The sequence below is a fragment of the Galeopterus variegatus genome, unplaced genomic scaffold, assembly GCF_000696425.1.
Source record: "Galeopterus variegatus unplaced genomic scaffold, G_variegatus-3.0.2 Scaffold649, whole genome shotgun sequence".
NCBI lineage: Eukaryota > Metazoa > Chordata > Mammalia > Dermoptera > Cynocephalidae > Galeopterus > Galeopterus variegatus.
In genome coordinates, this window is record NW_007726760.1 from 157,880 (window position 1) to 171,356 (window position 13,477).

General features: G+C 47.6%; 1 protein-coding gene across 1 annotated transcript in view; it reads right to left on the minus strand.

Moving 5' to 3' along the window:
* Positions 1 to 4,655: 4,655 nt before the first annotated feature.
* Positions 4,656 to 13,477, minus strand: part of TBX21 (T-box 21) — a 10,703-nt gene continuing 1,881 nt past the window's right edge. Inside the window, exons 3-7 of the mRNA XM_008570978.1 lie at positions 7,003 to 7,157; positions 6,583 to 6,704; positions 5,674 to 5,832; positions 5,484 to 5,545; positions 4,656 to 5,268 (exon numbers count right to left, since the gene is read on the minus strand). Of these exons, the coding sequence (XP_008569200.1) occupies positions 4,656 to 5,268; positions 5,484 to 5,545; positions 5,674 to 5,832; positions 6,583 to 6,704; positions 7,003 to 7,157 (1,111 nt within the window). The remainder of the gene's footprint in view (positions 5,269 to 5,483; positions 5,546 to 5,673; positions 5,833 to 6,582; positions 6,705 to 7,002; positions 7,158 to 13,477) is intronic.

Below are 13,477 nucleotides of genomic sequence, written 5' to 3' on the forward strand. Positions count from 1 at the left end.
TAGCACCTTGTTCTTAAACATAAACAAACAGCCAAGGATCACCAAATATTTGAGGAAAGCCTCCAATATGAAAGAGAGAGTCAAAAATAAACATGAAAAAAAGAAACTTTGAGAAGAAAAAGATACTTCAAGGAGCAAAAGGAAAGCTCCCCTTCTAATTAATATATTTACAGAAGATATTTCTGTCTATAAAGCAAGTGCAAGGTGTTCTAAAAACATTTTGAGAACAAGAAAGCTCCCAGAAATGAAAAACAAATTTGGAAGTCAATAAAGGAATCAAAAGAGAAAGACTAGAAACTCTCTAAAAAATAAGAAGAAGAAGAAAAAGGATTAAAATTAAGAAATAAAATTAGAGAACCAACTCTAGGCTATCTACCCAACGATTAAAGAAGTTGAGGGGATAAAAAGAATGGATAAAAGGAAAAGAAACTTTCTAAGAATGAAGGACAGAATCTCTGGATTGATAGGTCTCATTGAGTGCCCCAGAATAGTAAACGAAAAAAGGCTTCACACCAAAGCATATAATCTAAAATGTTCAGAACACTGGAGACAAAGAGAGGATCCAAAAACCTAATATGAAGGATTACGAATCAAAATGGCACCAGACTGTTTAAGAGCAATGCTGAAAACAAAAGACAATGGAGAAACGCCTTAAAAATTCTAAGAGAAAATTAATTTCCAAACTAGACTTTTATGCCCAGTCAATCTACCACTCAGATGTGTGAATAAAACATAGACAAGTTAAATACTCAGAAGTGTTACTGCTTGTGCATCAGAAGTTCCTTAAAGACATCCCTTAGCAAAACAAGGGAATAAACAAAGAAATAAGACATGTGACCCAGGAAACAGGGAATCACCAGGCTAGTGGTGAAGAAAAGATCCCAGGACAATGCCTGGGCAGCACATACCATTCCTCCCATCCCAAGGGAAGCTATTTCCCCTCCTTTGTACATAGGCTGGCCTTGACCAATAGATTGCAGTGGGAGTGATGCCTTCCTGGTTCAAGGCCTACTCTTTAGAGGCCTGGAAGCTTGTGTCTCACTCTTTTGGAGTCCTGAGCCAAGAAATCCCACTACACTGCTGGAAAGAAGAGTCCAGCCACAACGTGATGTTCCACATCTGTTGAATCAGAGGCAACTTCTCTGGAGGAAAGTTTGGCCGAGTTAGTCTCAGAGGACTTCCATGCATTAAAAATCAAACCTGATCTTACAAGCAAAGATCATCAAGCATGCAAGAAGGCAAACTCACTATGACTGAGAATCAGAAGAAACAGCAGATTTAGACAACACCCCTACCACCATCCTTTACAAGGACAGCAGATGTTGGAAATTTCAGATACAAAATACAGAATGGCTGTGTGTAGAATGTTTATAAACACAAGTAATACAATTATAAGGATAAACATACAGCAGGAAATCATCAGAATTGTACAAATTGGAAAAAATATAAAGTATAAAAATGTAAAACAACACCGAAATAAAAACTTAATAGATACATAAAATACTTATGAAAAGTGCTTTGTGGGGCTGGCTAGTTAGCTCAGTTGATTAGAGTATGGTGTTGATAACACCAAGGTCAAGGGCTCAGATCCCGTACCAACCAGCTGCAAAAAGAAGAAAAGAAAAGTGCTTTGTAATCTGTGAAAAAGAAACTCAATGGATAAGCTAATCAGCATATTAGAAACAGTTGAAAGTAAGGTTAAACTAAAAGAAATATCTGAATAATTTACCCAGAATGCAGCAAAGAAAGACAAGGAGAAAAAGCGCCATAGAGAGTTGTGAGACATAAATAATAATAAAACGAGAACGTCTGATATTCATTTGATTGGAGTCCCAAAGGGTGAAATTGGAGAGAATGGAAAGAAGCAATACTTAAAGAAATAATGACTTGAGAATTTTGAGAACTTATGAAAACTATGAATGCACAGATCCATGAAGCACAACATATCCCAAAGATGATGAAGAAAAATAATTTAATGCCTTGTCACATCATAAAGAACCTGTAGGACATCAAATATAAAAAGATCTGGAAAGCAGAGAGAAAAGACAGATGAACCTACAAAAGAATGATAACTCGAGTAGCAGCCAGTCTCATAACAATGGAAGCCACAGGACAGTGGAATCACATGTAGAATGATAAAAAAAAAAAAAAAAAAAAAAAAAAAAAATACTGTCCACCTAAAATTGTGTATTCAGCAAAACTATCATTCAATACTGGGGGGGAAATAATTACATGTAAGAAACAAGCACAAGAGGAGTTTACAAGGAGAGCTTTTCTAAAAGAACTTATAAGGGATTTAGTTCAAGGAGTAGGAAAATTATCCCAGAAAAAGGAAATTCAAAAAGGAAAAGTGAACAAAAAGAATGGTAATATAAAGGTAAGTCCAAACACATGTTGTCTTCATAAAGCAATAAAGAAATTTAATTTGTGGGAGTTGAAAAAAATAAAAAAGACAGAACTGAAATGTTCAAAATGAGTAAGTTGGGAGAAAAAACAACAGTAAGTCAGGAGGGAAAGATCACAACTAAAGTGATCTAAAATTGTTTTGTTAATCAGAAAGAAGGGGGAAATATCATTCATCATTAAGACTTTGTTAGGTTAAAGGTACATAATAAAATGTATAGAGTAACTACTAAAAGAACTAAATTACAGAAATGTCAAAGTAGAATAAGGAAGGGAAAAGATGGGATAAATAGGGGGAAATCATCCCCCAAAATACAAGAAACCAACACTTGAAGTTCTGGCCAGTGCAATAAGATAAGAAAAAGAAATAGAAGCATAATGATTAGAAAAGAGGAAATAAAACTCTCATCATTTGAAATAATATAATTGGACACAGAGAAAACTCTAAGTATTTATAAAAACTCCAAATATTTATAAAACTCTAAGTATTATGAGTTTGGATCTCATGATTAATATGCAGAAATCAACTATAATTCTATATACCCATAAAAAACAATTAGGAAACATAAATTTTTTAAAGATACTTTTATAGAGAAAAAAGAAATACATAAGAATAAACCTAACACATGATATACAGATACAACATCTATACCTATAAACTGTAAAACCTTACTGAAGAACCTTAAGGATGACCTAAATAAATGAATATCCCATGTGTATGCATAGAAGGACAATATCAGATATCTCTTTTCCCAAATTGATCTGTAGATTTAGTCCAACTCCAATCAAAATCTGGTTGATGATAATTCTTGATGCGTGGTGAGATTTGGGATAATTTATTGCTGTCTTTAGACTTTTCATCATTGCTTGAATTCCTTTTTTAAAAAAAAGCACGTATTGCTAGTTTTAAAAAAAAAAAAAAAGCATGTATCATTTCATGAGCATAATTCAGTGTCCATAAAAAGAGACAGAGAGATAGGAACAGATCTAGAAAATGATAACCACAACAACAATAGCTTACAGATTGAGTGCTTACTGTTTGTCAGGCACTGTTCTTAAGCCCTTTGCATGTATTAGGTTCAATCATATGAAACTGCTTGTTTCTGGCTGTTCTTGGCCTACAAAAATAGCAATTTCACAAGGTTCAATTTATATTTACTCCCTTAATCCTTGAACAACCCTAGAGATGAAGATGGAGAGCTGCTAAAAATGCAAAGAGAAATCAGGTGCCATCCCTCAGCACAGAGCCCCGCACACCCCATCCAGCTTGGCCCTCTGGTCACCTTCGCACTTTCTTCTCCAAGTCACAGCACAGGCTGAGGGATGCTTCTTTGTCTCAAGATGCCTGAAGAGGTGGCACCAACCATCAACCTGAATGCTGAGGGTAGGACATGTGGCCTTGCTCCAACTCAGTTTATCCCCTAAATGAAGCCACTTCAAGTCTCTAGCAGGAACCCCAGAGATAAGAGCCAACAGAACAGCTCTGGTACAACAGCCACCCCAGTCCCCACCCACACCTCCCGCACTGGCACTGACACAGGACACGCTCAACAGTTTCACGTTTATTTTCAGAAAGTGATGAAAACAAAAGAAATACATCCAGGCACCACTCTCTGTACAATAAATAGCTTGACCCATTCAAAAAAAGAAGAAAGCACGTGCACACAGGGCCACCAGAAACAAGACCTTGCTTCTGGAGATGTGCACTGTCTCCCCCTTTCCAGCCTACTGCTGAGGCTGGGACCCCACTGTGTCGGCTGCTCAAAGTCACCTGAGTCCTCTCCCTGACACTGGCTGGCTGACTGGTATAAAATCCATGTATATTAATTTTCAGATCAGGAATTAACACACACGCAAACAAAAATGTTGAAAGGAAGAGAGCCGAGTCTCTGTTTCTGACCCTCCCCACCTGACCCCACCCGCCTCTCCAGAAGCGAAGAAACTCCTTTGTGTCCAAGACCTTCTTGTGTCTGTTTTCTGTTCTCAGGTTGGGAACCAACAGCCAGAAGCAGCACCAGGTAAATAACTGTAGTTGGGGCAGATGAAGGGGTAGGGGACACTCCTTACGTTTCACCATGGGCCAGGAAGCAGCAAGTAGACCCCAGAATCCTTCTTGGTCCCTACTTCCCCAACCAGCTACTATATGGAGAAGGGACAGAGGGAGCTGGGTTCTTCTCAGTCCCATCTTCTGAGTTACTTGGTGTCCTCCAACTGAACAGCACTGTTTCTGTTCCTTTTACCACGCAGTCTGCTCAGTTGGGAAAATAATTATAAAACTGGCCTTCAGCTTCTTTATCAAAAGGAGACGGGGCCCCGGCAGGGGAGGAGCTGTCACCACTGGAAGGATAGGGGGACACACGTCTCCTCTTAGAGTCTCCTTCCCCCAGTCCTGAGTCGCCAGACTCTGGCCGGATAGGGGTGATCTCAGTCCACACCAAGGGGGAGCCCTGATCCTCTGGCCCCCTTCCCTCTGAGGATCCAGGTTCCATGGACAGAGTCCGCATGGGGCGGAACCAGCTGGCTGGGCCCAACTTGGGAGGGTACTGGGGGGCCACAGGCCAGCCAGCTCCATGTGTCAGGACCTCCTGGCCTCGGTAGTAGGACATGCTGGGCCCAGGAGCAGAGGGAAGGAATGCAGGCTTCATGCCGACTGCTCGGAATTCGGCCTCAAAGCTGTGGTCGCGGGGAGCCCCCAGCCAGTAAGGCTGGGGAACCACATCCTTGGCCTGGCTAGGAAGGTCGGGGTAGAAACGGCTGGGAACAGGATACTGGTTGGGGAGGAGAGGAGAGTAGTGGTCTCCCCCAAGCAACTGACAGTTGGGTCCAGGTGGGGAGGGGACACTGGTGTCAACAGATGCATACATGCTAAAAAAAATAGGAGGCAAGAAAACAGGGGTCACAAGCAGAACTGGTCACCTGTGAGCCCACCTGTTGAATGTCTGACCCTTTTCTGACCCTCTGCTCATCTCCCACCCTCCAGCACCCTCCCACCCTCTCCAGGGAGACGACGTCCTGAGCACAGATCTGGAGTCCCCAGTGTCAGGACAGACCAAAGGTGAGTGGAACCCACTGGCACTTACGACTCAAAGTTCTCCCGGAATCCTTTGGCAAAGGGGTTATTGTCAATTTTCAGCTGAGTAATCTAGAGAGAGGGGAAATAGAGTCACCTGAGTCTTGAGTCTGGAGCTCAGGAACTTCCAAAATGCCTCCCAAGGAAGACCGTGGGCCCCGCTCTGGCCCTCCTCCCTGCGTGGCCTGGGCAGCCCTCACCTCAGCATTCTGGTAGGCAGTCACGGCAATAAACTGGGTTTCTTGGAAGGTAAAGATGTGCGTGTTGGAAGCACTGCAGGCCCCCTCTGGTTCCCCATCATTCACCTCGACAATGTGCAGCCGGGGCTGGTACTTATGGAGGGACTGGAGCACAATCATCTGCAGTGAGACGGTCGTGGGGATGGGGCGGAGGGAGTTCTAAGGGTTTCCCCACCCCCACCAACAGCTGGCCCTATGGTGAGGCCAGAAAGGACCCGAGGTCATCCTGTCCATTCCACTGCCCTGCCACCATGTGACATCTCCCCGGTCTTCCTCCTCCAGTACCCAGCCTCTTTGGGGCACCAATTTTAGCCTCTCACCCCCTTTCCTACTCCCAGATGTCCATTGTGCCCAAGGTCTAAGCCAAAACAGGGCTTTTTAGGGACAAGTGAATTTTCAGCAGAATTGCTTAACCTGGAGAAACTCTGCATCCATCCCTAGGGTCACAGGGACCAACTGCATGCCTGTCATGGTGCACAAGTTACAGCAGCCTGGGATTCAGTGAAGAAGTCCCCGGGTTAGCTCGGTCCCTGTCGGCCTGAATGTGACCCCTGTCTGAGATTCTACTTCCTCCCATCTCCTCTTCCTCCCAAGGTGGGAGGGAAAGAATCAAAGTTGAGAGAGGAAGGAAAGTGACTCTGACAGAACAGAATCGGCCCTGCAGGACCTCCTGTGGCCTTGGGAGGGTCTCAGACTCAGGGCGCAGGGCTACCTCATGCTCCTCTTCCTCCCAAGGTGGGAGGGAAAGAATCAAAGTTGAGAGAGGAAGGAAAGTGACTCAGAACAGAATCGGCCCTGCAGGACCTCCTGTGGCCTTGGGAGGGTCTCAGACTCAGGGCGCAGGGCTACCTCATGGGGGGGAGGTCCTACCTGGGTCACATTGTTGGAGGCCCCCTTGTTGTTTGTGAGCTTTAGTTTCCCAAACGAAACTTCCTGGCGCATCCAGTGGGCTCCAGTGTTGGGGGAATCTGGGTGGACGTACAGGCGGTTTCCTGCAGACAGTTAACCTCTTTGGCATGCAGCTCCTGGGACAGACCCCTGGGGATGTGGGGCTTTGCCTGTTCTGAGGGGGACGTGAAGAAGGATGCAGGGGGAGGACCAGACGGGGCAGGGCAGGGACGGGGGGGGCGGGCAGAGGACTGAGCAGAGGACAGGCTAGCGCAAAGTGGACAAGAGACGATGAACAAAACGCAGGGACAGGCGGGACGGGATGGGGGTAGGGGCCCGGGGGACCCACTAGGGGGCGCCTTCGTGGGGAACAGGAGGGCCGGCCGCTGGCAGCGCACGTACCTGGCATGTTGACCTCCGCCTTGCCACACTGCACCCACTTGCCGCTCTGATACCGCCAGTGGTGCTGGTCCACCAAGACCACGTCCACAAACATCCTGTAGTGGCTGGTGGGCTCCAGCCCGGCCACGGTAAAGGACAGGAACGGGAACATCCTCCTGGGGAGAACAGAGAGCCCCGGCCGCCATGAGCCCGCGCGCACAGGCGTCCGTGGCCGACGGAGCTGCTCCATACCCCGCGCACGAGAGCGACTGCGGAATGCTCAGGGAGGCTGCCAGCCAGCTGCGAAACGCAGCCACAATGACGAGTTAAATTATATAAACTCACGATCAAGTATGTTACATTACGAACTAAGGTCATAAATACTCAAAAATAAGCGCTCCCCAATTATTTGACTACATTTTACCATTTTCTACGCTCTCGAGGTTTTTTTTTTTTTAATGCCTATTGCATCTAACGTGGAGATGCTAGAATGGTGACCTGTGCATCCCCTCTAACCCCGTGTTCGGTGGAGTCATGTTGGTAGTTGGAAAGCTGCCACGGTGGGAGTATTTACACCACAGGAATCAGCAAACACTACAGTCAGGGTTTTTAAGTGTTTTTCTTTCGGAGAGTCAGTTGCAGACACTTACCTGCAAACCACGGTCTCTGACCTTAGTTTGCTCCCTAGGAGGGGCAAAGGCACAAGCCAGCCCTCCACAGACAATTCCTAGTAGGTCCTCAGGCCTCAGTCCCCAGAGCCCTGGTTTGGTCTCAGTCCCCCTCCATCCTCTCCACTGTGGCTGTCACAGTGCTAACACACTCCTATCCCCAAGGCACCCACCCACAGGCCCTCCCCGCACCATCATCCTGTGCCTGACATCTGTAGTATGGCCTGCCCCAGGCCTGAGCCTTCAGAGAAGTAGCTAACATCCTAGGTGGACAAGGAACTCCCATCCACCTTAAAGAAGGCTCTACTGAACACAGTCCTCACGCTCAAAGTCCTGGTACCCAGGAAGTAGAGGAAGCTAGGGGGTGTAACGCTGCTGTACCGTACGGATGTCCCATTATCCCCCATTGTGCCAGAGTAATAGGTTCAGAAAAAGAAGCCCTCTCCTACCACGACCATCTCCACCACTCGCACCATCACTACCCCCATCATTGCTATTACAACCACCACCTCCACCATCACCAGCACTATCACCACCGGCAGCACCATTGCTACAGCCACCACCTCCACTATTACCACCATCACTACCATCACTACAACCACCGCCTCCACTATTACCATCACCAGCCCTATCACCACTGGCAGCACCATTGCTACTACCACCATCTCCACTATCCCCACCACTACAACTACCACTTCCATTATCACTATCACCATCACCACCATCATGGCAACCACCACCTCCACCATCACCACCACCATCACTACAACCACCACCTCCACTATCACCACCACCACCATGACAATCGCCACCACTACAACTACCACTTCCATTATCACTATCACCATCACCACCATCATGGCAACCACCACCTCCACCATCACCACCATCATGGCAACCACCACCTCCACCATCACCACCATCATGGCAACCACCACCTCTGCCATCACACTGCCATCACTACAACCATCACCTCCACCATCATCATTCACTACAATTACCCCTCCACCATTACCACCAGCACTCTAACCACTGTCTCCACCATCACCAGCCTATCCCCCCATCACTGCAACCACCACCTCCACCAGCACCAGTGCCATCACCAGCTCCAATGGCTTAGCCGTTCTCTTCTAAGCTGAGAAGGAAGAGCAGAGCGTCAGAACGGCAGGATGAAACTCTCATCAGAATTACTTGTTTCCACACATTTCTCCCTTCCTCCCATGAGAAGCCCTGAAGAAAGGCAGTGGACCGTGAGTCAGGAAACTTGAGGGAGGGAGAGTTCCAGGGGCCTAAGAACACTTTTGGGTGGGGCCTAGTCCCCAGAAGTCCCAAGAACCACACTCCTAACAACCTTGGGAAGGTCTCCTGGAAGGGTGTTGTCACATTCCTGTCTTCCCCAGACTCTCCTGAGCTGAGAACTAGAGACTTACTGGGCTGGCTAGTTAGCTCAGTTGTTTAAAGTGTGGTGTTATAACACCAAGGTCAAGGGTTTGGATCCCCTTAACTGCCAGCCATCAAAAAAAAGAGAGACCAGGGGCCGGCCCGTGGCTCACTTGGGAGAGCGTGGTGCTGACAGCACCAAGTCAAGGGTTAAGATCCCCTTACCAGTCATCATTAAAAGAGAGAGAGAGAGAGAGAGAGAGAGATTTACTGGGCCCATGACCTTGGATAAGTTAATTCCCAAACCAAACCTGTTTCTTCACCTGTAAATGGAGAGAATAACTCCTGTCCATCTTTCCTCTGAAAGCTGTTTAGTAAATCAAAAATGTGAAGTTCAGCTCATCTTCCCTCCCATCCCACCTCCATCCTATCTTCTCCCAGGCCCAGAGCTGTCAAAGCCCTCTGGCTGAAGGAACCTGAACAGGTCAGGGCTCTGGCTCCAGTCCCTGGGTCCCAGGGACTCGGCAGGCCAGCCGACTTGAGAAATCTCCGGTTAGGGATCAGGCCTTGAACGACTGAGGGTGGGAGAATATTTTCAACCCATTTCTATCAGCTCTCTCTACAACGGTAGTCAGGCCACCCAAATGTTTCCTCTATTGTAACCGGTACCTAGCCAAACTCGTAGGAATAAAGGAATGGCAAGGAACACATCCGGCCTCTACTTACACACCAGCCAGTTCATCAAACCAGTCCTTTGAGATATAAGATGTCACTTCCAATTTTACACTTGAGGAAACTGAGGCTCAGAGAGGTTAGGTGACAGACCCTTGGTAGGAGAGCAGAGCCAGGATCTCCCACCCGCAGAGCACATGCTGTGGTCTCCGTCCCTCCATCCTGCTTTTCTCACTCATAGAGGGACACGGAGGAGACACAGGAAGAGGATGGGGAACGGAAAAGGAGAAGGGAGTTCTCAGCTTCACCCAAAAAGTCTAGAATCACCACCAGCTGGTATCCCAAAATAGCCCCTGATTTACATGACACTTTGCTACAAGAGTGGAGATGGGTCTGGCACCAAACTGAGCCCCCCCCAAAAAAAAACCACTCTCCATCCCACCCTCAGGGGACAAGGTCCAAGACCCCAAAGTCCTCTGCTGCCCCTAAGGACCAACCTGCCTTGAGCTGATTCGCAGGGTCATCGTAACCTCCCAGATCCTGAGCACCTGGCATGTTCTCCGCTTCACCATAATTAAGTGCAAATTAAAATAACAAAGAGAAGCCAGCCACCAAAAAAATTAAAAAATTAAAATAATAAAATAAAATAAAATAAACTAACAAGGAGATAGCATTTTTGTCAGTCATGTAGGCAAAATGTTTAAAAATTATTAACATCTACTGCTGATGAAGTTGTGGAAAAATGGGTCCTCCCATAGATGATTGGTGGGGTGTACAGTGGTACCACCTTTTAGCTGGGTATTCTGGCAACGCATTGTACCCCCCAAAATGCAAGATGTGCCCAGGCATCAGGGGATCTCCTCCTCCTCCCAGCCTCAGACCCACTCAATAGAAATCAGACAGCCATCGTCACACAGAAATCAAAGCCGTTTTCACCTGCCCCAAGAGAAATGAAGCCAGTCAGCCCTGAGAGAAAGCAGGCTTAAGCTTGGAAAAAAAATTTTTTTTAAGATCTAAAAAGTTCTCAGAGTGGACAAAGGAAAAAAAAATCATGGCTTCGAGGCTAACGAGGACTTTGTGGGACTGAAATTGTTGTTTTACCCACCCCGAACTTCACATACACAAATACAAATACAAATTGAGCTCTTTAACAAAAGAGATACCCAAAGTTATCTTAATTATAATAATCAACCAATCACACCCAGAAAAGTGGGGATTGCCAGCAATTAATACACACCCACACACCCACAGAGACATGGGCCTCTCTCTTCCTCTACTTAGAGTGTCTACCATCAACTATTATACACTCACCAACACACTCACAACACACATACACAGTCGCACAAGAAACACCCCATTTCTACGCACAGGGGAGAGCGCACCTATGGCTGGTCTGCACCAAAGGAGGGTTTCAGGGTGGGTGGGAGAGGAAGGATCTGGGACGGAGTGAGTCAGCCCATGGCAAAGGGCTGTAGGGCTGTGGGTGGGCCTCGGGTGGAAAAATTTTCCAAAAAGGAAGAAAGCTGTGGGTGATGTGGTGGTGGCTGGTGGGTCACTAGAACCCACGGAGGGACAGGCCAGCCCACCAAAGCAGGAGCACAGAAAGGAGGCTGTTCTCTGAGCCCAAAAGCCTGTAGTGAGAGGAAATGGCCACCGACTTCCAGAAGATACAAGGGAGATTCGGGGCTGGTGGCACGAAACTGGCGTGTGTCCTCTGTCCTCTCTAGCCCAGCATGGGGCCCCAGATCCAAGGGGAGGCATCCAAGGAAAAGGTGAGGAGCCACTGTCCACTTCCAACAGGAACACTACATTGCCCAAAGTAGCCCATTAGGACAGATCAAAAAGTGTGATGGTTGTGAAACACACAGACACACACATTTACAAAACATCAGGGAAACTTGGTGATATTTAAGAACTTCTTTTCAGGTTTGCCAAAGGTATTGTGTTTATTGTTTAAAAGCCATTTTTAGAGGTGCATAAAGAAATATTTAAGGATGAAATAACATCTAGGACTTACTAATTACTCACTATATTATTAACATAGCTGCAGACAGGAGTGAGGATAAAGAAGAAACAAGATTGGACCCCTGCTGACAACTGCGGAAGCGGGTGATGGGTGGATGGAAATCTGTTACATTTTTCTGTCCACTTTTGTAGATAGTGGAGTTTTTCATAATAATAATACAAAAGGTAGGTGTATGGATCCAAAAGGAAAACAACAAACCTTGTCCGGTGAGAATTATTCCGTAGGAACATACAGTAAAGGAGGCCATCGGAATAGAGATGGCCACACACACTTAAAGAATGGTCCCCTGAAATACTGCCTTAAGCAGCCTGCGGGCAGATAGCGCGGGCCGGGGCCCTCAAGTTCTGACTCATGCTCCATCCACGCAGCCCTCCAGACTGGAGGGGCAAAGGCCTGGCAGCAGGCTGTGGGGAGATCCCAGCCCGGCCCCAGGATGGGATGGCCTCCTGAACACACAGCAGAGTGGAGGGTTCGGAGCCCCCACTTCTGGCCTGCTCTGTGATGGAGTGCAAGCCACCAGCTCCTCCTGCACCTCAATGTCCTCAGCTGTAAAATGGGAGACTGCTTGGCCTGCCTAATGCACAGTGAAATAATGGAAGTGAAAGCACTCTGAATGCATCGAGGCCTTTGGACAGCGTAGGCGGCTGTTTTTACTGATGACTGTGGGGGGCTGGAGAAAGAAACCCAGGCAGATGCCATCTGGGCTCTGGTGTCAGCTCTTCCAGCAATGGGTATTCTGTTTAACCCCAGAAGAGTCTGTTGCTGTCTGTGGGCCTGTCTGTGCAGTGAGGGGTTAGGTAGGATCTTCTGGGTCCCTTCCAATTTTGACACACTGAGACCAGAAGACTAGGCTGTGCCTGGGTACACCCAGAGAGGGACTAGGGTTGGGGGGAGCAAAGAGGAATGATCAGAAGGCTTAGGAGATGGAGGCTGACCCATAAGAGAACAAGCCTGGGTTCATCCCAGGGAAAGAGGAACAGCTCAGTATCTTGAAGCCAGTTGTGATGGGTGGACAGATCCCTCGATCCCAGGCTACCCCAAAGAAATTGTCTGGAGGAAAGAATCCAGCAATGCCCAGATTGATACCAAGCCTCGGACTCAGCATGGCCTGCCCCCTCCACCCTGAAGCCCCATACTTGGTATTGGCTCTTCAACACCTCCCCAAACTCAGAGCTAACATCCCGGGCCCACAATGACACAGCCCTTCCACGCAGAGGCCTTTCCTGGTCCCCTGCCCACACAGACTCCCAGTAGGAAGGTGGGTGCACACTCACACACAAGACACAGGCAGGACCCACTCAGGGTATTGCTTACTAAACAAATACCACACGAGTTGCAAGTTTCTCTTTCTTTCCTCACTCAGGAGGCTCTATGCGGAAGCAACAACCTCAGCCCCAAACCCTACGCCTCCTGCACCAGGCTAAGGGGACCCAGAGCCATGGAGCCATGGGGATCCCCCTCCCAACTTCCCGCAGGCTGGACCAGTGAATATCTGAACAGGGGAGTGGTTTTCAGGGAAAGGGCCTCAAAGGGTGCAGTGTGGGGCTGGAGGCCAACTCTCCTGTTCAGGCTGGTGGGCATCTGTGCCTGGAAGGGATTTGTGCCCCCCTCCCCACAACACACACACACCCCAGACATATGATCTCAAAGTAAGACCGGAAAGGAAACTTGGCAACTGCTTCTCCATGTCACCAAATCCCAGCCTACCTCCCCCCCACCCCCCCCCCCCCCCCCCCCACCACACCCGCGC